The sequence below is a fragment of the Phaseolus vulgaris genome, chromosome 2 (assembly GCF_051622355.1).
Source record: "Phaseolus vulgaris cultivar YP4 chromosome 2, ASM5162235v1, whole genome shotgun sequence".
Classification (NCBI taxonomy): domain Eukaryota; kingdom Viridiplantae; phylum Streptophyta; class Magnoliopsida; order Fabales; family Fabaceae; genus Phaseolus; species Phaseolus vulgaris.
The window spans coordinates 20729439-20756638 of record NC_143499.1 but is presented as its reverse complement, the minus strand read 5'-3'; the positions used below and the strand labels follow the sequence as shown (position 1 = coordinate 20756638).

The 27200-nt window shown below is 33.4% G+C and overlaps 3 protein-coding genes and 1 pseudogene across 4 annotated transcripts; 3 read left to right on the top strand and 1 right to left on the bottom strand.

Annotated features, from left to right (window-relative positions):
* The first annotated feature begins 829 nt into the window (after positions 1-829).
* LOC150029046 (uncharacterized) lies at positions 830-3026 on the top strand. Its single transcript, XM_090297902.1, has 4 exons — positions 830-1154; positions 1377-2184; positions 2295-2934; positions 2994-3026. The coding sequence occupies exons 1-4, from the start codon at positions 830-832 to the stop codon at positions 3024-3026; spliced, it is 1806 nt and encodes a 601-aa protein (XP_090154028.1).
* Positions 3027-3047: 21 nt separating this feature from the next.
* LOC137809157 (uncharacterized) lies at positions 3048-4526 on the top strand. The gene is made up of 4 exons (XM_090299401.1): positions 3048-3145; positions 3221-3529; positions 3621-3705; positions 3792-4526. Exons 1-4 carry the CDS (start codon positions 3063-3065, stop codon positions 4524-4526), a joined length of 1212 nt encoding a protein of 403 aa, XP_090155527.1. The 5' UTR covers positions 3048-3062.
* Positions 4527-4686: 160 nt separating this feature from the next.
* On the top strand, positions 4687-6298 carry LOC137809158 (uncharacterized; annotated as a pseudogene).
* A 7836-nt stretch (positions 6299-14134) lies between these two features.
* LOC137810850 (fe(2+) transport protein 1) lies at positions 14135-26179 on the bottom strand. 2 transcript variants are annotated; one of them, XM_068612317.2, is made up of 4 exons: positions 26034-26179; positions 15763-16609; positions 14709-14858; positions 14135-14618 (listed from the first exon to the last, which is right to left on the bottom strand). In XM_068612317.2, the coding sequence occupies exons 2-4, from the start codon at positions 16375-16377 to the stop codon at positions 14313-14315; spliced, it is 1071 nt and encodes a 356-aa protein (XP_068468418.1). In that variant the 5' UTR covers positions 16378-16609; positions 26034-26179; the 3' UTR covers positions 14135-14312. The 2 variants fall into 2 exon arrangements, with proteins under 2 accessions (XP_068468418.1, XP_068468419.1); XM_068612318.2 differs by having other exon boundaries at positions 15763-16426; positions 26034-26169.
* Between the last annotated feature and the right edge of the window lie 1021 nt (positions 26180-27200).

The following is a 27200-nucleotide window of genomic DNA, read 5'->3' as shown; positions in this document are numbered from 1 at the left end:
CCATTTCCAGAACGACACCAGCGAACAACAACCCCATTTCCAGCGAACAGCGAACAACAACCCCATTTCCAGCGAACGGCGAACAGCAACCCCATTTCCAGCGAACGGCACCAGCGAACAACAACCCCATCTGCCACACCGCACGCACGATCTCTTTCGGTTTCGCCACCACCGTGTGACCTCCGGCCACCACCGCTGCAATCGTTCAGGTTTTGTTTAATATGTAACAAAAATTGTAGGAAAAAATAGAATCTACTTTTTTGTATGCTGCTCTCTTTGTTTGCAGGAAGTTGCTGGTTTTTTGGTTTATTTTGGCATACATGGTTTATGGTTTATTTTTGGGTTATTGAGCTGGGAATGTGCAGGGCTTTAGTTTGTCTCTGTAAAGTGATACATTATACATTGTATGAGCTGATGTATATTTTTATGTTTCTGTTATTGTGGTTTAATGAATTTTTGTATGAATTTATTAGCTATAAAACTTGATAATTTTAAAATAAAGATAGCAGTGAACTTTTTTTTATGGTTCACTTCCTCATTTGAGTCAATGTAGGCATAAGTGATAAATCCATAATTCAAAAAGTCAATACAATCCAATATCTTGCCATTGGGTAAATTCTCATTACGATTTCTTATGTATAAAATTCTGTAATTTAATGCATGAAAAATATTTTTTTATTACTAATTATAATACCTAAAGAAGATTTAGGTAGAGTTTGTAACACAAACTCTTACATGTTCGTTTCTAACACGAACTCTTAAATGTTCGTTTATAGCACGATCTTTGAAAAAATCGTTGACTTTTTGTCAATTGCTTTATGAACAGAACATGGATCAGTTTCCATCAAATCGTGGATGGATGTATGATAGGTGTTATAGAGGAAGAGGTGCTTTGAAAGAGTCTTTTATATTGGGAGTTGAAGAGTTTATAACCAAAGCTTGCCAACAAGAATGTTATCTGAATGATGGGGGAATACGATGTCCATGTACTAAGTGTGATTGTACAAGAATTTTGGAGGAAAGACTTGTGAAGGTTCATCTCTACAAACATGGTTTAAAATCTAATTATTGGATTTGGAGTGATCATGGTGAAGACATGGTAGAAGGTGACTTGGATAATATCGATAATTGCATGCCTTTGGAAATAATTGGAGGTGCACACCTTTAGTCACAAAATGACCAAGTTAGGTTGATGGAAGACATGGTGTATGATGCTCTTAGGCAACAAGAGTCATTCCGAGTACCAAATGTAGATAACATGGAAGAGCCTCCGAACGAAGAAACTCAAAGATTTTATGACCTTTTGTTGGATGCAAATGCGCCATTGTATAAAGGGTCATCTGACTCCAAATTATCAATGTGTGTCTGACTATTAGCTTGCAAATCCAATTGGAATATTCCAGACCAATGCTTAGAGTTTATTTCAAAAATGATTTTAGATGCAACACCTACCAAAATAGGTTTGCCTAAAAGTTATTATGATGCAAAAAGGCTAGTGTTGAAATTGGGATTACAGGCTAAGAGGATTGATTGTTGTGTGGATGGTTGCATGCTCTTCTATGATAACGAATACGGTAAAAATGATGGAGCGTTTCTTCAATGCAAATTTTGTCACAAGTCAAGGTATCATCACCAGAACACCGGACCAAGTAACAAAAAACCAGTTCCTGTAAAGGCAATGTTCTATTTGCCAATAATTCCAAGGTTGCAAAGAATGTATGCTTCAACACAGACTGCGGGACAAATGACATGGCACTATGATAACAGAAGCAGTAATGGTGTTTTGCGTCATCCATGTGATGGCGAGGCTTGGAAACACTTTGATACAATATATCCCGATTTTTCTGTGGAGGCACGCAATGTGCGATTAGGTTTATGCTCTGATGGTTTTAATCCATATGTGCAAGCATCAAATGCACCCTATTCATGTTGGCAAATAATTGTGACCCTGTATAATCTTCCTCCCGAAATGTGCATGTCTAAACCTTATATGTTTTTGAGTTGTCTCATACCAGGCCCATTCAATCCAAAGGCTGGTATTGATGTATTTTTGGAGCCCTTGATAGACGACTTGAAGAAATTGTGGAGTGGTGTCCCAACATACGATATTTCAAGGAAAGAGAACTTGATGATGAGGGCAATGTTAATGTGGACGATTAATGATTTTCCTGCATACGGTATGTTGTCTGGTTGGGGAACTCATGGTAAATTAGTATGCCAACATTGCATGGAGCATTCAAAGGCATTTAGATTACATCATGGGGGAAAAATTCTTGGTTTGACTCGCATCGTAGATTTTTACCAAATGATCATGCATTTAGGAGGAACAAGAATGCGTTCAAGAAGGGGGAAGTTGACATGGATCCTCCACCACCTAAGTTCACACCTACACAAGTTTGGAATAGAGTAAAGGCTTATCCTAAAGTAACTGAGAGTGGTGTGCAAAAAATACATGGTTACGGGGAGTGGCATAACTGGACAAAAAGAAGCATCTTTTGGGATCTTCCATACTGGAAAGACAATATATTAAGACATAATCTTGATGTTATGCATATTGAAAAAAACTTCTTCGATAACATTTTTAATACTGTCATGAATGTGACTGGGAAGACAAAGGACAATGACAAAGCACGAATGGACTTAAGTTTGTATTGTAGGCGAAGAGACTTGGAACTGAAGTCACATCCTAATGGAAAGATGTTGAAGCCAAAAGCAAATTACACACTTGCAACAGAGGAAATTAAACATGTGTGTCAATGGTTAAAAGATCTTAGGATGCCTGATGGATATTCTTCAAATTTGGCTAGATGTGCTGATGTCAATAAGGGAAGGGTGCTTGGTATGAAATGCCATGATTGTCATGTATTCATGGAATGCCTACTTCCCATAGCATTTAGTTCCTTACCAACTCATGTTCTAAATCACATTATTGAGGTAAGTCATTTTTTCAAAGATTTGTGTTCTACAACACTAAATCAGGATGATCTTACTAGGATGGAACAAAACATTCCAATAATTCTTTGTAAGTTGGAAAGGATATTTCCCCCGGCATTTTTTATTCTATGGAACATCTCCCTGTCCATCTAGCATATGAAGCCAAACTTGGTGGACCTGTCCATTATAGGTGGATGTACCCATTTGAAAGGTAATAATAAGAGTAATTAGTCTTTATTTAATGTGAAATATAACTATCAATCATAACATATTTCTTTGATTATAGATTCATGGGATATGCTAAACGATCAGTGAAGAATAAGGCTAGGGTAGAAGGATCTATTTGTGCATCTTATTTGCATCGTGAGACAACTCACTTTTGTTCACATTATTTCAACAACTTCATGTTAAGACCACAACATTGTAGAAATGAAGTGGACATTGAAAGTGAAAGGCTTCCATCAATCTTATCTGTATTTGACCAACCTGGACGTCATTCTGGGAGGAAGATCACTCATTGGTTAACTGATGAAGAATTGAACTCAGCTCATGTTCATATTTTGATCAACTGTAATGAAGTTAAACCATACCTCGAGTAAGTCTCATGCAAGATATTCTTTTAAAACACTGTTATTGATTCATTAAGTTATCGCTAACCAAATGCATTGACACTTATATATTCACAGTTCTTTCTTACATTGTAATGAAATTTCCGAATCACATGCCTCGGCTCGTTTACATACAGATTTTCCTTTATGGTTTAGGACACAAGTATGTATCAACAAATTCTCTAATTTACTTTTTTTTGACTTCTTTAACCATTTCATAAAAAATTAATGACATTGATATATTTATAGGTTCATAAAGACCCTTTAAATGTGAATAATCAACACTTAAGAGATTTATCACTTGGTCCTTTAAGGTCTGTAAAAGAGTGGCACACCTTCTTTGTGAATGGGTACAAATTCCACACTCATGCATGGAGCGAGGGAAAGAAAACAATAAATAGTGGGGTCCATGTAAAGGGTCTTATAGAAGGAGGTGAGGATGATTTCTACGGTGTAATTCAACACATATATGAGGTGGAGTACAATTCTTCGACCTCAGATAACAAAGTTGTATTATTTTACTGTAATTGGTTTGATCCATCAACAAGAGGTACACGAGTGGACTCCAAATATGGTATTGTGGATATTCGAATGGATAGAAGATATGTGCCATTTGATCCTTTTATCATTGCACATAATGTTCGACAAGTTTATTATGTACCATATGCAACATCACGCAGAGACAAACGTGGCTGGTGTGTTGCAATCAAAACGAAACCCAGAGGTCGTATAGATTCTGATGATGTAGAAGTTGAAGTGCCATATCAAGTTGATGAAATGTCACATGTTAATGAAGTGATTGAAGTTGAAAGGGTTTCAGGATTACAAGATTTAGAGGCTAAGCTTGAAGAAGTTGACATAAACAATGTATCATCATTTGAAGATCAGATAGATGAAAAAACAAATGAATGGGAAGAAGACAATGAAGAGGGAGAAAGTGAAGATGAATATGGAGATGACTTTGACATCTCTAACTCTGAATAGACTTAGGAAGCCAATGTTAACAAATAATATCTATTGTACGAACTAGTATTGTATTGTTGTTGTTAACATACTGTTTATTACTCCAATTAATTTGAGCTTTATGTTTGCTCCATTGATAAACTTATATAACCTTCATTATCATTTCATGCCATATATATAGATGTCATCAGGAGGTTCTGATCAACCATCACCGAGTAACAACCAAAAAAAGGGGAAAAGAAATTATGTGATAAAATTGTTATCACGATTGAACAACCAAAATCCATCATCAAGTCAACCCAATACACTTATTCCTTCTTCAGTTCACGGATCTACCCCACCAGTACCAGATGCTACCCAATCCACCCCACCAGTACAAGATGCTATTGCATCAACACCATCTCCACGTGTTGGTTATAATGCATCAACCCCACCAGATATTACACCATCCCCATATACAAATCTTGGAGGGACGCACTCAGCTTCTGCAGCGAATAACTTAGAGGACGAGGTCCTCTCAGCTGGTGATCGTCCTCTGATTCAGCCTATTGGGGGAGGGTAAGAATATAAAAAAATTCAATTTATATAATTTATTATTATTGTCTTATAATTTTGACTAACTTTGTTTTGGTATTTAGGTTTTATCCATCAAAAATTGCATCAAAGGCCATCACTGCCACCATCAAGCAACAATTTGGTGAGCCATGGCCAACATGGGGGGCAATCCCAAAGGGTGAACGAGATATATTTTTTCAACGTTTTAAGGTACTTGTTTTTTATTCCCTTTAAATATTTTATATTTTACAATTTGGATTGATGATTCTTGTTGTTTTGCAGAGGAAGGTCACATGGAGGGCTGAGGACGAGGAAAAAGTTAAGAAAAATTTCCATACAAAAGCTTCTCACACCCTTTCACAAATGTTTAAAGATGCTCGCCAAGAAGGTAAACGACCAGAATGGATTGACAATAATGTTTGGAACAGCCTCCAAGAACACTGGAACGTGGCTGTGTATCGATCCAAATGTGATACAGCTAAAAAGAATCGTTTGTCTGAAAAAGGTGGATGTCTGCACACTGGAGGATCTATTAGTGTTCATGAACACGCTATTCGTTTGGTATGATTTCCATATAAATTTTTTATATTAATCTATGATTAATTATTATCTTTTTAATTTATGAAATGTTTTCTTTATAGACAGAGGAGCTTGGCCGCTCAGTCCATGTTGATGAAGTGTTTCAACAAACACATATAGGGAAGAGCACTGGAGATTTTGTTGATGATAGATCAAGGCGGACTCATGTTAGTTTTTTTAAACTTTTTTTTTCATATACATTAATTGGTATGATAACAATTATTTTTCATTTTAATAGGAAGATTTTGAAAGTAGATTGTCTTAAGCATTATCTGAGTCACAATCTACATCAATATCTACTCCATTAGATCCTGCTGAGGAGGAAAGATTGAGAAGCCGTTGTTGGTTAGAAACTGTAGGTGGAAGGTACAAGGGACGAGTATATGGGATTGGACGTGTTGATCGTCAGGACGACTGTGTTGGTCGCTACATACAAGAAACACAATCATCTTCTAGTAATAACAAGGCTAATTTAGAAGAAATTGTTGAACTTAGGCAGCATATTGAACGCATGGATGCAAAGTTTCAAAACTTTCAAAACTTTCAAAATTTCATGATGCAATATCTACCACCTGAGGCAGCAGCTGCAGCATAACAGTTTTTTCAGCAACCAAATACCTCGCCACCAACTCAACCGAATCAACAGTCAAATGAAGTCCAACAACATCATAATAATCATGATGAACAACAAAATTCACCCGGTGAAGATTATAATAATTATTAGCTTCTCTAGAACTTTGTTTTAATGAAATACATTTTAAATATTTAGATATTTGAAAATAGTAAGTATTGTATGTATGGATAACTTTGAATGTGATGAATATTTGTCTTCTGAAAACTGGAATGTACTGGAATGTTGATGGATGATATGCAGGTGTAGAATATGGGATGCTTCCAAATACAAATAGTTGGTGGTGCTGTGTACAATGTTACATACCGATAAATTCGTATGTAAGTCTGCTTGTTAATTACATACGGATTTTACATACGGATTTATCCGTATGTATTACATACGGATTTTACATACGGATTTATCCGTATGTATTACATACAGATTTTACATACGGATTTATCCGTATGTAATAACACACGGATTTACATACGGATTTTACATACGGATTTATCCGTATGTAATTACATACGGATCCAAAAATCCGTATGTAACAGTTACCTACGACAGTTTTACATACGGATTTTTGTCCGTATATAATCCGTATGTAAATGGGTTTTATATACGGATTTTGTATGTTACATACGGATATTGGCTGTATGTAATTTGAGTTTTTCTTGTAGTGAGCAAGTAACTAAAACACAATTAAAGTTTACTAACTAGAAAGCTTTAAAGCTACGCATATCCTAAGGTGAGGCTTCTAGACACTTAGAGCCATTGAAGACACACTCACCGTCTAATGCATAATTATTCCACTAATTAATCAAGGTTTAATGCAATTACAATTCAAAAGAAATACAATGGAAATTGGATTACAAAAGGAAATTTAGAACTCCTTCTTGTTGTGACTCTTGCTATTGGCACCCACTCTTTGTATATTTTGTAAACTCACTTTCTGCAGCAGTCTTGTTCAACCTCTCAAGTATAGTTAAATTAAGTCTTCAAAACAACACCTACTAAGTTATAATGGACTCACCACAAAGGTTAATTCCAAACTTAACCAAGCACCACTTTTGAAAAATTTCACCAACAACAGAGGTCAACAAATATAAAGCAAAGAAACAATTCAATTTGGAATTGGACAACAGAAAATGGAGTAATAATATGACACAACTTGAAAGAGTATTGAATGAATATGACAACCAAACAAATAAGGCACTCAAAAAAAGGTGGCACACAAATTGAACCTAAAGAATGACACTAGAATTGATTAATAAAACCAAAACAGTACTATTGGAATTTTGAGGCACAAAATGCGTGACTTAAAATATTTATGCTGAACTGTATATTTTGAATTTGAATTTAAAATTTAAGTCACAAAAAATTCAAAATCTTAGTAAAATTTTGGTTCTAGAATCACACCAAAACAATACACCAATTAATTGTGATAAATTTTTCAAATATGTTGTCAAATCACTATTTCTGTTCGCGCCAAAATGCACACTTTTTGTATTTGATTTATCATTTTTTTTTCTATTTTGAATTTTGACTCAATTTTTTTTTCTAACACATCAACCTGTTTAGATCCAGAATTTCATAATTTTTCTCCAACGAATTTTAATTTGATAAGCAAAAAAAGCCAGCACAAAATCAAAACAGAGGAATCCTAATTCTGGAATTAAAAACAATTTTGGAAACTTCAAAAACACAATGAAATTGATATGTAAGAACTTATGTGGATCTATCACTCAAGCATGAACTCAAATCTAAAAGAAAAAAATGCACCAAAGGATCACACAATTCAAAATATAAACTGGACTAAAAAAACAAATCAAGAAACCAAATCAATCAACAAAAGTACTATTAGAATTTGATGACAATTCTTGGAAACACATGACTTGACAAAACATGTATAGATTCATAAAATCAAAAGACTCAAGAACCAAACAATTTTCACCGATTGAATCATCAATAAATACTCAAATTCTACAAAAACAAAACAGTATACCATAACCCAATGAATCCTACATAAAATTTGCAATATAGAAGCTCAAGATCAATTTGAACATGTTTACACCTATTGGATTGAAGCAAAACAACAACTAAAATCAAAATCAAGACTCCATACAGCAAGACAATCAAGAATACTTGAAGAAAAACACGGAATTAACATGAAAAACAGAATCAAAATCAAGATAAGGCACTTATCTCTTAAAGACCATAACTCATGATACCAAATGATGGAAAAGTGCTTTAATCCTTTGGAGAATTGTTGGTGGAGTTTGCGGAAGCTCAATGGATGCTCACGGTCAAAGCTCTCCTAAGAGATGATGGTTGCCTTGGAGGTGCAAGCTAGGTATGGAATGTGAGTGGTGAGGCCATCTCACTTTGGTAGAATGAAAGTTTCAAGATCAAATGTCTAACCTAGAGAGGTAGGAGAAGACAAGTAGTGAGATTGGCACAAAATTGGCAGCAATTCACTATTAGATTAATCTTGAAAATACATGAGGTAGGCTCCTCCTTTTATAGCAAAGGAGGACCGGATTTGGCCAAAACAAATGGAGGGAAATTTGAAAGCTAAAGGTTTGAATCTTGGCGCCTAATTGTAGCTCACATGGGAAGTGTGACTAGGTGTGCTCCATGTGCTTCAGTTAGGTCTAAATGACTGGCCATGGTTAGATTAGGTGTTTCTAGAAACTCTAATTTAACCTAGGTTGGTTTTAGATGCCTAAATTCAACCTAATTACAATTAAGCAAAAATACAAGTAAAATTCGTATTCTACTTTTTACAAAAATAAATTTTATTCTACACTAGAGTTTATGGCTTCTTGAACATGTATAATAAGGTTTCTCTGCCATCAGTGGCAGCATCCCAATCTTCTTGAAGCTTCTTAGCCATGGCTCTAGTGGTTGGCCCAATTCTACACTTTGGTGGGCTTGCATTTGAGTTGGAGCTTGGGCCTCTTTCATCAATTCTTAGGGTTTGTAGTCAGCTCTAAAGGAGTACATGTAGATGAACAAAAGGTAGGAACAATTAGGAATTGGCCTATACCCACAAATATTAATGAAGTAAGAAGTTTTCATGGGTTAGCTAGTTTTTATAGAAGATTTGTGAAATATTTTAGTACTATTTTTGCCCCTCTCAATGAAATAGTAAAGAAAGATTTAGTATTTAGATGGGGCCAAGAACAAGCTAAAGCTTTTGAAACTTTGAAAGATAAATTGACTAAACTTCCCATTTGACACTACCCAACTTTACTAAGTCATTCGAGATAGAGTGTGATGCTTCTAATATAGGCATTGGGGTTGTTCTCCTTCAAAAGGGTCATCCCATAGCTCATTTTAGTGTGAAATTAAAAGGAAGTCACCTCAATTACTCCACTTATGACAAAGAGCTTTATGCTTTTGTTAGGGCTTTACAAAATTGGCAGCACTATCTTTTCCTCAAAGAGTTTGTGATACACAGTGATCATGATCAATCTCTTAAATATTTAAAAAAGCCAGAGCAAACTTAACAAGAGACATGCTAAGTGGGTAGAGTTTATTGAGCAATTTCCCTATGTGATCAAACATAAGCAAGGCAAGCTAAATATGGTTGCAGATGCTCTTTCTAGAAGACATAGCTTGCTAAATTTTTTAAACACTCACTATCTGGGTTTTGATCACATTAAGGAAATTTACAAAGATGACCTTGATTTTTCTCACATCTTGCAAGAGTGCTTAAAAGGAGCCCACAAAGACTTTTTCATCCATGAAGGTTTTCTTTTTAAAGGAAAAATACTTTGTGTGTCCTAAGAGTCTTTGAAACAATCTCTTCTTAAAGAGGCACATGAGGCTGGATTAATGGGATATTTTTGGGTAGCAAAAACCTTAGATACCTTGCATGAACAATTCTTTTGGCCCAACATGGGAAAATTTGTACACAATTTTTTGTGATAAATGCATAGCATATAAGAAAGCTAAGCTTAGGGTTCAACCCCATGGTTTATATACCCCTCTGTCCATCCTTGACATGCTTTGGGTAGATATTTCAATGGATTTTATTCTAGGCCTTCCAAGACATCTAAGGGTATGGATTCTATCTTTTAGGTGGTGGATCGTTTTTCCAAAAAGACTCACTTCATTTCATGCCACAAGGTAGATGATGATTGTAATATTGTCAATCTCTTCTTTCAGAAAGTTGTTAGATTGCATACACTTCCTAAAAGTATTGTATCTGACATAGACTCTAAGTTCTTGAGTCACTTATGGAAAACATTATGGGGAAAACTTGGCACTAAACTGATGTTTTCTACTACTTATCATCCTTAAATAGACGTACAAACAAAAGTGGTCAATAGAACTTTGTCACAAATGTTGAGATACCTTATTTCCAGGAATTCAATGGTATGGGAGGACTTACTTCTTCATATTGAGTTTGCTTATAATAGAGTAGTTAATTCTACTACTTCTCACACTCGTTTCGAGGTGGTGTATGGGTTCAATCCCCTTATACATCTTGACCTACATCCTATTCCTGTACTTGAAGAGGTGTTGTGCGAAGATGGTTTTGAAAAAGCAACATTTATTTAAAACTTACACCAAAACGTCAAGGGAAAAATAGAAAGAAAGGTAGGCAAGTATGCTCAACATGCAAATAAGGGGCGTAAAGAAATTATCTTTGAACCTACGGACTGGGTATGGATTCACTTGAGAAAGGATAATTTTCCTACTGAAAGGAAATCTAAATTCCTTCCATGTGGTGATGGTCCCTTTCAGATCATTAAAAGGATCAATGATAATTCTTATGAGTTAGATCTGCCTAACACGTATTTAGGGAGTAATTCTTTTAATGTTAGTGATCTAACTCCTTTCTCTACAGGTGTTTCAAATTCATGGACGAATTCTCTCCAACCTGGGGAGCATGATGAAACCCTGACTGATAGAGCATCTAGTGAGCTAGTCAAACCTTCTAGAAGGATAACTAGAAGCATGACACAAGACCTAGGGCTAGGTTAGACTCATTCCATAGAAAAGTGACTTATAGCCTATTATGCCTCAGAGGATTATCAGGATCAAAACCCAAAATATTGGACCTGAGCACCAACTATTTTCCCTCCTTTGTATTTCAGTAGAATAGAATTTAATTAGAATGAATTGGACTTGTACCAAAAGCCCACATTTTAACCTAACTTCTAGAATACACTCCCCATGTGCTTCACTCTTTTTGACCTAACTTCTAGAAAGCCTTTTACATGTAAGACACCATTCGAGCCTAGATTCTAGAAGGTTTTCTTCATGTGCCGCTCCTTCATGGCTCTCTTGCTCCCCAAGGCACCTTATGCTATAAATAGAGTGTCTTACCCCTTGTAAATCACATTGAAGGATAGTAAAGAAACTCTACTTGAGTGATTCTTAAGTGTTCTAAATTCCCTCTGAGTCTTATCTTGGTAGAGAATGTTGCAAGTGGTTTCTTTCACCTTTCCATCTCTATGATTCCATAATCCGCCTAAGGCTTCTTTTCCTTTAACTTTTTCATTTTTTTCCTTTCATTATTCTGTCTATTCTCTTTCAATTTTTCTCTATTGTCATTTTAATTTTGTGTCTAATCATCATAGAGTGTGCGTTTTTCTCTTTACTCTTTTGAAGAGAACCTTCACACTTACTTAACCACTTGGTTAAGTTCGTGTCTAGTGGCAATCTTCATTTAGTTATCACCTTATCTTGCTAATCACAACTTAATTCAAGTGAAAATCATAAAAACATGTGTAATTGCAATTCAACTCATATAAGATACCAATTTAGAAGTTAGTTTATCAATTTTTATTAATAATAAAAATTACTTAAGATATCAATAGTTTTCTAGTTTATAAAATAATATCTAACTTAGTCAATATAGTAATTTTTGCTGCTTGTGGTGGTATTTTTCGTGGGAGTATGAGAGAGTTTATTGGTGGTTTATATGCTTTTCCTGGATATTCAATGTTTCGGTTGCTGAGTTCTATGGTGTGATTCATACAATTGAAGAAACCAAAAAGATAGGTTTTCCATGTTTGTGGCTTGAATTTGATTTTGCCTTAGTTTGTGTTGTATTTACTGTTAGAATTAATGTTCCTTGGACCCTTCATTATAGGTGGAACAAATGCCTTGATTATTTTAGGAAAATTTATATTTAGAATTTCTCACATTTTTCGTGAAGGCAATGCTTGTGCTAGTAAGCTTGTTAATTTAGGTTTCATTCATAAGGAGAAATTTCATTGGTATAATAGGCTTCCATCTAGCTTATTCTTAGAATTCTTTATTAATACTTATAGATACCTAAGTATCACTTTTCTTAGGTTGTTTTTGTTGAACCAAGTGGTGTTCAAGCTTTGAAGAATCCAAACCCTTTGAAGGATGTTGAAGCCTTTGCTGTGCTTGGTGTTGTTGTGCTGGTTTAGCTTAGTTCTGGGGTAGTTTATATGTTGTAATCCACCCTTTGATTAAATCTAAAGCATAAGCATCTCAATCTTTGTGAAAGTAAAATGTTTTCAAACTAAGTTAAAACAACCAATTGTTTTCTCGAAACAACCGATTGTTTATACTTAGGTGTTTTGAGAAAAAGATTGAAAATTGTTTTTAAAATGGTTGAACTGTTAAGAACCAAAACAACCGATTGATTCGAGGAAACAACCGATTGTTTGTTTTGGGACCATAACATAAAAATTGTTTTATCTTTGACTGAGCTTTAAATGTTTTAACTGCTTACGCTCCAGTCATTAAATGATTTAACCAATCTTTTAATGCAATTTAAGAGTTTGTTAAGATTTGATAACAAACTACATCTTTGAATAAATTCAGAAAAACAGATTTGACAATGAATCTTTGACAAGTGTTTGCTAAGAGTTTTTGAGTTTTTCAAAGAGCTGAGATTGCTAAGAGCTAGAGATTGATCAAAGTTTGTGGAATAGGATTCTGCTTGTATTGATTTCAGATTATCTTCTGTAACAAGTGTAATCCTTGTACTCTCTGTGAAACAAGTTTCGTTTCTGTGTTTGCTAAGATTGGTTGTGTGTTCTTGAGGGGATCAAGATCAGCAATCTTGGTGTAGGTGTGTTGACCAAGGAGAGTGTGTTTCTTGAGGTGTTCAAGGTCATTCTCTTGGTTGTTGTGTAAGTGATCAAGGTGTGATTGCTTAGTGGATTTCCTCAGGGTTTCTGAGAAGACTGGATGTGGCTCTGGATTTGGAGGGAACCAGTATAAACTCTGTGTATAATCTCTCTTTCCCTATCTCTTTAATTTCAGTTTTGATATTTGATAACTGGTATAAACAACCGATTGTTTCGGTAAAACAATCGATTGTTTTTCCAGTATTGTGCTTTTGCTTTATGTTTTGAAAAACTGATTTCTTAATCAAGGTTTTCTTGAAGTATTTTCATTCTAGGCTTAAAAGTTTACAAAAATCTTTCTTAAACAATTCACCCCCCCTCTCGTTTAAGGCCATATATTCTAACAGTTTTTTATGGATTTTGGCCTAATCTCCCATATTTGCTTGTATTTTCTTTATTTTCATTCTTTTTAATAATACTATTTTCATGTGGTGACAGATGATTGTTAAAATCTGAAGTCAGCCTAATTAAAATGTCAAGTTTTATAATGATGTCTAACAAAATGTCAAGTTTTTTAATAATGATGTCTAACATAATTAATTATTTTTTATCTTTAAAATTAATTTTTATTTAATGATTTTGTTCTAATGATATTGTAAATGTAAACAACTTATATATTTTTATTTGTTTAGTGAAAAATACAAACTATTTGGTTTAGAGAGTAAACTTGAATAGTAACTTGTGGATCCACTGCATCACTGTGAAACCTCCAATTATAATACGAGAAAGATACTTTCCATTAAAAATAAAACATTCACTTAACAATAATAAATTTATTATTAAAAAATAATTAACAAATAATTAAAATAATAGTTTATTTAATTGTTAATTGGTGGATACTGTTTTTCGTCTGAAACTATCAAAGTTATAATAGAACACGTAAAAGATTACACCTTTGAAGATGTTATTATTGCTTAAACCAGACGTAAGAGAAAACTAAGCCCATTTTGCCATAAGAGACATGCCACCAGCACCCAAAAACACTGCTAGGTAAGATTTTAGTTGAAGGGTGATGCTACCCTGCAACCTCGGGCTCATGAAATCAGCAGAGAGAAGGTCAACCAAAGCCATGTAGATCAAAAGACCAGCAGAAGAAGCGTTGAGCAACCCCACAGTGATTAGTGCACTTGGGCTGTTCTCTTTGTAGGTCGTGGACAATGCAATTCCTAGGGCAATTCCAAATGGGGTTGTCACGGAGAAAAAAAACACCATGATGGCCTTCTTTAAGAACTTGTACTGAGCCTGTTCAAAACTTGAAGGGTTAGTTTTATCAACATAGAAATGGAAAACTTAATTATGCATGTTCATACTCTTTCTGGTACATATATATACCTGCAGAATGCATCCTCCTAGACCCATGCCTTCAAACAATTGATGGAAGCATAGCGCTGCTATAAGACCTTTTATGGTGCATGTGTTGTTTGAGCCTCCCAGGCCAAGTCCTATAACCACTGAATGAACCACAATTCCAAGTTCTAATACCTGCATTTCCAATGTTCTTTTTGCTTACGATAATATTAAATTATACATTCACCAGCTTATATTATTTTGAACTGATTAAGTTTTGTATTTTTTAAAAATGAAGAACTTAATCGCGTTAATGTTAAAATTTATGAGCATTATGATAATATTTTCTTTTTGTGCAGGGAATTACTAGAGATATAACAGTTGAAAATCCAGACTAGTCCCTAGAAGGAAACATGTAGGAGATGACAGTCTACTAGCTGGATGTAGTGTGAGCATAACTCCACACTTACTATTTTTTTGTTTGGTCAGCAAAGTCCACACTTCTTACTATAATCTAGTTTCACAGTGGTTGATTTGAACAATTATAAACATAGACTTTGATGTATTTTGAAAACCAGTTAATTTGTATTAATTTCTAGTTGTTTAGTCCAGTTTTGTGTCTTATATTTTTAATAATTATATATTAATAATAATAAAAATTGTTAACAGATAAAAATGATATTATTTATTTGAAAATATATATTGAAAAAATACCTTGTTTTTTACTTCTTCTTTTATACAATTTTATAATATATATATAGTGATAAAAAAACTTTGGGTAAACTCAATTTTTCATCTCATATTTCGGATCGCATTTTGCAATAGATGTCCTGATCAAACTTTTAGAACATTAACACAAAGACAAATTTGTTTCAACTAATCTAAGGAGAAATGAATGCAAATTTTTAAAAACATCAAGTAAATATTTATGACAAATAACTATATAATTAAAGTTAATTATGGATGATGCAAAAGTTCAAAAGAATTATCATACGATCTAAAATCATCATGTTCTTGTTTAGTAATTTCTGATGACAAAACTTTGAGAGAAATAGTTAGTAACCAAACTGTTTACTTTGCTTGAGAGAAACAATCTTACCATGGCAACAACTCGATAACGTAGAAGTTGTGATTCTTGGCCTTCAGGCTTGTTCTCAGAGTGGTGGTGGTGGCCATGGAAATGGCCAAAGTTAACAGCTGAACCCATCTCTCGGTCTCCACCACCTTCCGGGCTGCTCTCAGCTGGAATAATCTCAGTCCTAGACTTCTTGGTGTAAAAACTAGTGGCCAAAGAGTCCACCATCATCGTTATTAACGCAGAAAACATAGCCACAAGTCCCGAAAACGGAAACTCATGCCACGGTTTCTCCTTCAAGCAATCAGACCACAACATGTCAAAGGAATCGGGAAGCACGTGCATGAAGCCCGTTCCAAGAATTATACCAGCCGCGAAGCACTTCACAATTATGAAGAGATCGTTTTCAGGGCTCAAGGCTGGGACTGAACGTGTCACTAAGGGTAGTGTCACGCCAATTATGCTAGAGACTAAGATGGTGAATATGGCTATGAGTTTTAGTGGCAGGGCTTTCTTTTTGTTGTTGCATGGATTTGCTGATTCAGCTTCACAATCAGCCACAGCTTGAGGTGTGAGAAGAGTGAAGAGAATGAAGAAAACAAAGATCATCTTGAAAAGAGTCATTGAAGCAATGGCCATTGTGGTTGTCTTTCTCAAACTCTGCAGGTCACGCACTTCTCAGTGTGCTCTATTAGATGGTTGTAATACAGAATGTGAGTTTGTGAAAGTTAATAAGAGTGGTTGAGGGAAGGTTGCATAAATTTTGAAAGGTGTCAATGTATCACATCCCTTTCTGTAATTAATAGCAGTAAACAAGTGCACCACAAATGATAAAAAATTCCAGGATGGATGCATACACCAACTAAAGTGACTGCACATGAGAAGGATTAGTGTTATTACTACATAATTAACCTTACAAAATGGTACTACGGCAAAGATCACAAATGAATTGCAATAGGATATTACAATGAAAATGTTTATATATAAAATGGGTACTGAAGTAAATACATATCACATAGACGGAGACAAGTGGAGATTGCATGAATGAACAAAGATATGAAGTGTTTTCTTTGAATTATTCCTACAAGATCAATCTTTAGCATTCATGATTAAGGGAGGAGTGTACAAAGAAGAAAAGAGAAACAGGCAAAGGCATGGAAAAAGAAAACTAAGGAAAGGATTTGACTGAAGTGTATCTATATTATAGAAGACTATAAACCTTGGACTATACACGAGAATGGAAGAATAAAACTAAAAAGCAAAACAGAATCTGAAACAAAATTGAGAAAAAAACATCAGATGCACAACATCATCACGGAAACACGGAAGGCATTAAACTAAACATCTTGCAGTAAGGAAAAGACCTTTTCGAGATGTTTGTTTGAGACATATTAAGATCTTAAGAAAAGCTTGATGTTGGAACAATAAAAAACTGGCTAAGAAGATGAACAACACGAGTAATATCATATAGTGTATTTCACTACAATAAAATCATGAAATAGAAATCAATTTTTAGAGACAAAAAATAATTAGTTGTTATAGTGACTAAATTAGATACCATTTTAGAAACTAAAAAACTTTTGGTTTCTAAATTAGTTTTTATTATTTTTAAATGGTTTCTAAATTGGTGTCTAATTAGCAATCAAGGTTTCTGTCTCTAAAAATTGGTTTATATTTCATGATTTTCTTGTATTGTTTGTAAGGTAGATTAGTCTTCCAATAAGTCTTCGTGAAGAATAGGGATAAGTAAGAGGTTCACTAGTTATGGAAGAAATGTGAAAGGAGAAGTCCATGGGTGTTGAAACGGGTGCAAAGCAAGCATGCCAATCATTAAAAAGATCCAAGAGGTATATTTTCATTGACATAAATGAATTCCTTTGTTGGTCCTTACAACTTCAAGCTCGAGAAAATATGTGAGATCACCAAGATTCTTTATTTTGAAAGTTTCATCAAGCATTGTAGTGATATTGGATCAAGCATTGTAGTGATATTGGTTATGTTTGTGATGTTGCTACCAGTTGGCAACTAGCTTGTTAAGTTGGAATCAGTGAACTTTAAAATAATGAGTGATCTACAAAAACTTATGTAAAATCATGTGAAAATAGAAAACTAGAGACTTTGACATACAATTGGCAGTTAGCTTGTGTTAAGGTTATAAAGTGTTTTGTGTAGGCAACATACCTAGTTTTTCTTTATTTTTTTTACTTGATGAAGTTTCATGTAGACTTTCTCATGTAGATCACCATAAAGAATGATGTTAACATCAAGTCCTTTTAAATGCCAACTATGTATTGCAACCAAGAATAAAAGAACCTAAATAATTGTTAATTTTGCAATAGGTGAAAAAGTATCCATGAAATATATTCCTCTAATTTAGTCTATCCTTTCGTAAAGAGATGAGTTTTGTATCATCAATAGATTCATCAACATTATACTTCACTTTGTATACCCACTTGTACCCAATAACAATTTTATATGCAGGTAAAGAGGTAATGGTCGCTTGAAAACAGGAAACAATAGAGTTGAATTGTGTTTTTAAAAAAATTCAATTTTTTCATGTTATCGTTTGTTTAAATGTTGTTAGATGATAAATGAATATATAAAATATTTGATAATTCTTTGTGAAAATTGATTCTAATATTTTCTTACTTCTTTTAGTTAGTTAAACAATAGAATAGCATGTAATGTAAAACAATTAAGGAAAGAAGTTACTAAGTATTTTTATACTGGTTCGTTTGATCTTACATATACTACATTAATTTCTTGATCAACCAATCAAAATCCACTAAGCAGTTTACCGTTGTGAAGTACAAAGTGAGAACTATTTAATCAAGTCACTTCTAACGAACACTGAGTATTCTTAAAACCACCCACTCCTGACTGAACATCGAGTGTTCTTGGCATTGGCCATTTGGCTCAACATAGATATAACTCAACCGTTAGTTTTGCTCACTAGAGAGGGTAGCGTCTTTGACATATACAAGGTTTAAGCTTTCTCCACGAGTAGGTGGAGATGAAGACAAAGTGTTCTTATAAAGCTTTAGGGCACGTAAAAATTTCAATAGAGTTTTGGCACTTGCAAAGTATGGCTAGATTTCTTATTGTTCTTTTCTTCGAAGCATGTCTTCTTAAGCCTTTAGAAAAGTAGTTGTTATGTTACTTTTTCTGTCCATTGAGTAGCTTTAGATTTTCCTTGTTGTCTTCTTTCTTCTCTCATCATTGTCTAATGAGCTCTGATATTGAGAAGCATTAAATGCATGGCATGGAGCATTAAATTCTTTTTTCTTTTTTACACCACTTATTTGATAGTTGGCAATACTTATCCTCCTCGGTAGAAAATCCTTTTACACCAAACATTGATTAAAAGTGCACACCGTACAAGATACACAGCGGAGTCAGAGTTGAAACTAGCCATCTCAAAGTTGGTAGTCATTTCAGCTTTATCTCATATCCCAAGACATTTTTAAATGTTGTAGCTTGGTTTGGATCTACCTTGGATAAATGTAGAAGACATTCTTTGTTTTTTCATACTTAAGCTTTAGAATATTCTTTATGTTTTTCACCTTGCAGTCTTGATTTGTGCTTATCGTGTGAATGATCTTCATTTAACTTAATAGCCGAAGTATGCTCTATCGTCTGTCAGACAAAGCATATGCATTTATGATTTCATCATTCTTTAGAGGAACCATAGGCATTTGTTATTTGATTAGCTTCTGTCAGACGCAGTTGCTTCATATATTCCACACACTAAGCTTATTTTGCTTCATGTATTCTAAGTATTGCTTGTTCTGCTTCATGTATTCTAAGTTAGGCTTGTTCTGCTTTATGTATTCCAAGCACTAGGCTTACTATATTTTTAGCACATAATATATGTTGTTTTGTTCAAGAGATTTGATTTCTTCATTCATTACCTTTATCTAGGTATCATGTTTTAAGGCATTTTTATAAGTGGTTGCCTTTTATTTTAGTATTTATAGATAAGATCACCTATTGAAAAGAATGAGTGAATCTAACATAAGATATATTAATTTTGTTGATAAGTATGGAGGATGCAAGAGATACTCGATAATCTGGTAAATAAGTAGGTGGAATTCTTATTTTTGTAATCGTTGAGGAGAAGATTAGCTTACATTTAAAGGCTCATCTTGTGTTTCAATATCAATAATTTCATTAATAATATTTTCCTTTCAAAGTAGATTATTGGTAAAATCATCATGATAGGGTAAAGGTAAAGAAGGTTGAAAGATGTAGCAATATCATGTAGAATATGTGATTGAAGAAAATGATCCCCATAAAATTAAATTGTGAAATATCAATGTTATGAGTTTGCATATTCTATACAATATACCTTTTGCTCTTTGGTTAGCCAAGAAAAATTATAGCAGTTACATGAGTGTCAAGTTTCTTTCTATTAACAGTTATAGTGCTAACAAAACATAGACATCCAAATACACAAATGTTATTAAGATCACAAGTTTTCATATATAGTTTTTCAAAATTAAATAATTTTTAAAAAATGGTGTAGGTGTGTGATTTATTAAATCAACAACATAGTTAACAAAATAACACTAATTGTGTGGAAACATTTGATTAAAACAGACATTCATGATATGTTGATGTTTTCTCTCTATAATTCCATTTTGCTTGGGTGTTTCTAAACAAGTTTGGTGAATAATCCCTTGAGAATTAAATTAGCCTTTCTTGACAAATTCAAGTCCATTATCATATCTTATAATTTTGAGATGTTTGTCAAACTGATTTTTAACAAAGTATTGAAATTTCAAGGTGGGTATAGGTTTCATATTTGTGATTCATAAGACAAATCCATGTAAAACAAGAATAATCATCTACAATAGTAACAAAATATATATGACCATGTAAAGAAAAATTGGAACAATGTCCCAAATATCAACATGTATCAATTCAAAAGGTTATAGTCATGAAAAACATAAAAACCAACATTAGCATCTACTATAAAAAATTTCTCTTTGATTTTCAAATCTTGAATCACACAAGAATTGGAGGTGAAAAGAATTTCCAAATTGAGGGAAGAAACAAATTTAGAAATAGAAATAAAATTATCTTAAAGAAAGAAAGAAAGAATGATTTAGACCTCTAAGCAATGTAAGAACATTAAACACACCAAAACAAACTCTCTAGTCTAGGTCTAAGGAAAAAATTGGCACCATTTATGAGAATAAAAAAGAAAAAAGTAGTTCCAAAGACAAATTTTTATTCCCTTCGTGGAGCTTGTTCTGATATGCTTTTCGCTTATGAGTTAAGATAAAAAATAATTTAAATACATTTTCCTCACTTAACTCTCTTAAATGTATTTTAAAAGAAAAAATTTCAAACTTCAAAACAAATAATATCTCAAATGCAGTCATTAACTGATGTGACCGAAAAATACATGAAGATGACCAAGGAAGCTATACTTGAAGGGTCATCTCAACAAGCAAATAAAGACTTCATCAATAGAAGAAATGGACAAGGCCCAAAGCATTTGAAGTTCTTCTTATTAGTCTTCTCAAAATGAGGCCCAAGCCCAATTAATATCTTTTTTGTAATATCTTTAGAATAGATTTAAAATAGAACATAAAAAGGGAAGTATGAATAGGAGTATAGGACTTATGAAGAGTAGTACAAAAAGTCACTTTTTCCATGGAGCATGTAACTTGTTGCGCGACATTTTCATATGTCTTTGCCTTCCCATGCCTTTTCATTTTCATATGCCTTTTCATATGACCAGCCCTCTACACTATAAAGAGGTGCTTGGCTATTGTAAACATAACATTAGATTGAAATTGAAAGTAAAGTTACTCTTCTCAAGTTGAGAGAGATTTTGTGAGACTTGTTCTCCTTCTCCTAGTCTTATCTTGTGGGTTTTGGAAACTCTCAAGTGGTGGAACTCTCACTCATCTTGGAGCCAATCATCCTTCAAGTGGCGTGACCATTCCCAAGTCTTCAACCACATAAGTTTCTTCAACTCTTCATCTTTTTCTTCCATACCCATTCTATATAAAAAAAAAATCTAAAACATGTTTTGTTTCTTCTTCTAGATTTTGAATCGGTCAAATGTTGCTATTGAATGTTTCTAATCGGTAGTTTGTTATTGGTTCTTGTTTTAATCGATTAGAATTACTTGTTGATGTTATATTCGGTTCATGTTCTTGAAATGGGTTTCATTTTTGGTTTGTGTTGTTCTTCATTATCTTGGCTTGTGTTCTTGAATTGCTATTAGAATTTTGATCCTAATTCATAAAAGTGTCACATAATAAATCATCTTTTAATCAACTCACATCATGAACCCTACCAACACTACCTCAACAAACCTGAGTTGGAAACAAATTTAATTTCTCGTAAAACTTTTTCGCCCCCCCCCCCCCCCCCTCCCCTCTCCTCTTCCATTTTCCACTATTAAACTAGAAACAAGATTAATCCATATACATTAGGGTCAAAATTCAAATTTATTACTTAAAAAAAGTAATTTTCCATGCACATCCTAAACTCCAGCCTCACCTCTCCAAATTGATATGCATAATTTAGTCTCTAAATATCTTTTGTTCCTTTGGAAAAAATAGGGTTTTATAATGTGTATAGACAACTATTTAAACGGAAGATTCGTCTACAAAAAATCGGTGGTAGTTTTTAAAATAAGATCAACATATAGACTATAGTTCTAATTATAATTGTCGTCTATTTGAAAACAGAGAATATAAACTACGGTTTTAGGGGCAATCATTGCCTATAGTGGCCACTATAAGGGTTTTTAGGCAACTTGCCTATACCTGTGTCCACCATATAGAATACAATTATTAGGTCATAATCGTCATCTACGACCTCTCCTTATTGTCATTGCTCTCATTCCTTGTAGTGTCTTCCTTGTTTTTTATGTTGTTTTTCATACTTTTTTGTGTTTTCTTAATGAATTTTTCTCCATTTTGAGTGTTGAACGAGTGTGTTTTCCTTGTTGGTCATGTTCTCCTTGTTGTCATTGTTGTGTGTCACCGTTGAAGCTTTTGAGTTCATCCACAATCTCTGCTCCTAATGAGGACCTAGGAGAGAGCGCGCCCACTGACCAAGTCCAGCCTTCCAAGAGGATGACTCAGAGCATGACCCAAGATACATGGCTAGGTCAGGATCCACCTCTAGCCAATGCTTCAGTGCCTAGCCTTCCCCTGGGGATCACAAGGAGTGGATATTGAACTTAAAGCTTTGATATCTCCAATTACATGAAGATTGCTTGAAGGTTGGGTTGCTGCTTGTGGGCATGGGTTCTGGATAGATTAGAATTTTTCAATCCACTCTTAGCTTAATCTAAAACTGGATCAATCAAGTTTTTTCAAAAGAAAAGTTTTTTTTCAAAGTAGTGAAAACAACTTGTTGATTTATCGTTTCAATCGGTTGTTTTACACTCAGTGATTTTGAAAAGGATTTGAAAAAGCTGAAACTAGTCGACCTAAACAGTCAAGGCCAATTTAATTGGTTGAATCGAGTTTTCAATCGATTGGTTTTTGAAAAATCTTAACAGAATTTGTTAAGTCTGGTAAATTTGTTTTCCATGATTCGAAACTGTTTTGGCCCTTGATTAAAAGTCTTAAACGACTGTTTTTGAGACTATATAACTGGTGTTTACATCTCTGAAAAAGAAGAGATCAGATTACCAAAAAGATTAAAGTTTTTCAAGATTGCAAGATTGCTTAAGGTTTTGTTTTGGTTAAGAGTGGAATAGGAAACTGTTGTAATCCTTCTGTATCAGGTTTGATCCTTCCTATTCTTACTTGTATTCGTTTCATATTTGTAAAACTTGTAAGGTACTGGCATCAACAGTCAGAGGGTGTTCTGACTTGTAGTGAATTGTGTATCAAAGAGGGTGAATGTTCTTGGAGGGCTCAAGACCACCTCTTTGGTGTTTGTGGTTTGTAATCTAGGTTTGATTACATAGTGGAATACCAATGTTTTCTGAGGACTGGATGTAGCTCTTAGTGTAAGAGTGAACCAGTATAAATTTGGTTGTGTGATTCTCTTTTTCCCTAACCTCTATTATAAAGTCGTTTTTATAAACTACTAATAAAAACAACCGATTGAATCACAAAAACAACCGGTTGATTTTCTAGAAATTAACTAAAACAGATTTGTAACTTGAGCATTTTCATTCTTTTGGCTTTGATTCTTCATTGGCTTTCTCCACACCTTCAAAGTTTGCGAAAAACGTTTAAAAAAAATTCCACCCCCCCCCCCCCCCCCGTCTTGGAGTAGAGTCCACGCCTTAGGAGTTGAGCATCAGCTAGTGTCTTTATTTGTAATCCCAGTACAATATATTTCTTTTAGCATAATAGGGGGTGTGCTTATCACTTTCGCTTGTGCATAGCCTTTTAGGGAAGGAAGTTGACCTAGTTTCTAGAAGAATGGCCTTAGGGTGCGGCATTGACCTAGTCAATGCTAAGGCCGTCCCACTTTTACCTTCTCATCCTACCCTTGCTTCATCTTATTTTCCAAGGCACCGTCTCCTATAAATAGGGTTTCTTACTCCTTGTATTTGGCATGTTGAAATTTGATATAGAACGAAAACTTTGCACAAATTATGTGAGGCTTGTATGCTCTAGCTTAGGTCTTATCTTGTGAGAGTTGAGAGCTCTTCAAGTGGCGACCCTCCATACTCATCTTGGAGGATCCACACTCCAAGTTGCGTGTTCAATCTCATCCCACACCATAAGCTTTCTTTCCTTCATCTTCTTCTTCCATTTTCCATATACCATTGTTATTGTGTTTTGTGTTCTTGTTTTTGGTTCCATTATTCAATTCGGTTCCATCTATCTCTTTTGTTTCCTTTTGCCTTTAGAAATAAACCTTTGCACTTACTTAACATCTTGGTTAAGTTCGTGTCCAGTGGGGATCTCCCTAGGTCTCACCTTGTATTTGCTAAAATTTAAATCATAAACAAAGTGTAACTCTTAAAATGAATAAATCTAAAATTAACTCACATCAACTTCTTTACCACAACCTCTGTCAACCATCTTGATTTTTTACAACCTGAAGTCACTCTCAAAAAATTTCTCGATATCAAACTAGGACAAGAAAAATAAAAACAAGATTGAAGAATACATTTTAAGATCACCTATACTATAAGTGACAGTTCTGTATATAATCGTCGCCTATAATAATCTAATAGACTATGATTATGCAATTGCCGTCTATAATTTAAAATTAAAAACGATATATGCATAGACTGTTCCATCGTCTAAAACCTTTAAAAACCGTTATTTAAAAACGTTTTTACAGTAGTGTAAAATAGTGTAAGTTGAAAAGTTGGATTACCAGTTGAACGGTTTAAAAAATGATAAATCGAGTTCTCATTTTAAGCTCAAAACATGTCAACAATAAATAAAGTTAACTTCTTTTGAAAAAATATTTTTCATGGAACAATTTTGACCAACAGTTTTTCAATTTAAATAAAATAAATTTACTGTGTTTCAATTAAACATAAACAACTCAATCAAGTTGGTTTATGATTTTATGTTTATTTAAAAACATATAATAATTTATATTAAGTTTAATATAAATTTTAAAAACTTATATTAAGTTGAGATATAAAAAGTTATAATTTTGATCTATTTAAAAAATCTTAAAATTAAATAATTAAAATAATAAAAGAAAATTAATTTGAGGTGATAATAATAATAATAATACTATTATTATTATTACTATTATTATTATTATTATTATTATTATTATTATTATTATTATTAAGCCATTATCCTATTAATTCGATTAATCTTCAATACTCAATCCAATTGAAACCTTTTCATCGGGTTTATTGGATCCAACTGCACCACCCTTTGCTCCAACAAAGAGTAGATGGTTCTTCATGCAATTTTCTTAAAAATACTTTTTGTTCTTCAACTCTTGATACTATACTAATAAAGAAAGATTAATTCTTCAGGAACATCCGTTAAAATTGAAATTAAATAAAAATAATAAATAATATAAAAGATGCAGGGTCAGTCTGGAACATAATGCGTTGCAGTGTTGCATCAAATCAAAATATTGCATATTTTCATATATATTTATATATATTTATTAATTTATCTTTTAATAGCAAAAAAGAGTATGTATAATCTTTTAAAACTATAGGCAGATAAAAAAAGTTAGTGCCGTAAAAGAACATTCACAGAATCAAGATAAATCATTCATTTCCATAGATAAAAGAAATTATTGATATTCGAACTATAAGAGCGAATCAAACAAAATGAGTGAACACAAGGAAAAATGGAGAGTAGAATATGCAGATGCACCTGATTAGAAGCCATGTGTGGTGGTGAACTTGGTGGGTCTCCTGAACTGGATCTAGTCGTTTCTTCGTTCATGCTGGTTGAGTTGAGGCAGAGAAAAGGAGACAATGGAAGTAACGTGCTTCCGCTGCCATTCTTTAACTGCTACCAATAATTAATATCAATAATAATAGTTGAAAACTTCTTCAATTTCAATTCTTCCAATATTGATTGCTTTTAATTTCATCTTCCCATTTGTCTATGCCACTTTGTACTTGGTTCATTGGGTTACAAATAACAATATTTGCTAAATGCTGATAAAAAAAAACAATATTTGCTAAAAAGCTATTAATGTCTGAATTAGGTCTTACCCATCAAAAGAAGATTTGTACACCAACTTCAATCATCTTATTCATGATAAAAAGAGGTCAATCAATGAACACTCAACTACTATATTTTTTGTGAATTTACTAATAGTTGTGCATGTTGCTTAACCTTCTTAATTAGCTAGCCTTATTTTAATACAACTTCTATAGATCCTCTTATAAACATAAAACTTTGTAAATCCTTCATTTTCATTAAGCTTTCTTAAAAAGAAGTATTTAGATTTATATATTTTTTATAGTTATCCTTGCAATCCTTATACAACATCATTTTTGTTCTAGTCAAAAGTGGTTGATATAAAACAATGGTAGAAGTCAAAAGTTAAAAAACATGTAGTTGTGAAAGAATAATTGTACCTTTTATCATTTTTATCATATATTTGTATAATTATGGTGGAACCATTTAAGAATTTTTAAAGATAAGTTTGAAATAGTTATGGATAAAGTGATAATTACATATGAATTTTTATATACGGATTTGTATATAAATTGAGTGTTATATACGGATCTTTACATACAGATTCAAATTCGTATGTAAAGTAAGCGTTACATATGAATTTTTACATACGGATTTGAATCGGTATATAAAGTGAGCATTACATACAAACTTTTACATACGGATTCGGATCCGTATGTAAAGTGAGCGTTACATATGGACTTTTACATATGGATTCATATTTGTATGAAAAGTGAGCGTTACATACGCATTTTTACATACAGATTCAGATTCGTGTGTGAAGTGAGCGTTTATGGATTTTTACATACGGATTTAATTCATTATATAAATAGGCATTACATACAGATTTTT

What these genes read in the sequence shown, in the direction of transcription:
- LOC150029046 (XM_090297902.1), top strand. Translation starts at nt 830, where the DNA reads ATGGATCAGTTTCCATCAAATCGTGGATGGATGTATGATAGGTGTTAT. An exon ending in GCCTTTGGAAATAATTGGAG is followed by an intron (nt 1,155 to 1,376) that starts GTGCACACCTTT and finishes TCTGACTATTAG; the next exon opens with CTTGCAAATCCAATTGGAAT. An exon ending in TTTCCTGCATACGGTATGTT is followed by an intron (nt 2,185 to 2,294) that starts GTCTGGTTGGGG and finishes CTCGCATCGTAG; the next exon opens with ATTTTTACCAAATGATCATG.
- LOC137809157 (XM_090299401.1), top strand. Translation starts at nt 3,063, where the DNA reads ATGGAACATCTCCCTGTCCATCTAGCATATGAAGCCAAACTTGGTGGA. An exon ending in TGGATGTACCCATTTGAAAG is followed by an intron (nt 3,146 to 3,220) that starts GTAATAATAAGA and finishes CTTTGATTATAG; the next exon opens with ATTCATGGGATATGCTAAAC. An exon ending in GAAGTTAAACCATACCTCGA is followed by an intron (nt 3,530 to 3,620) that starts GTAAGTCTCATG and finishes ATATATTCACAG; the next exon opens with TTCTTTCTTACATTGTAATG.
- LOC137810850 (XM_068612317.2), bottom strand. Translation starts at nt 16,377, where the DNA reads ATGGCCATTGCTTCAATGACTCTTTTCAAGATGATCTTTGTTTTCTTC. An exon ending in GTTATCGAGTTGTTGCCATG is followed by an intron (nt 14,859 to 15,762) that starts GTAAGATTGTTT and finishes TTGGAAATGCAG; the next exon opens with GTATTAGAACTTGGAATTGT. An exon ending in TAGGAGGATGCATTCTGCAG is followed by an intron (nt 14,619 to 14,708) that starts GTATATATATGT and finishes AGTTTTGAACAG; the next exon opens with GCTCAGTACAAGTTCTTAAA.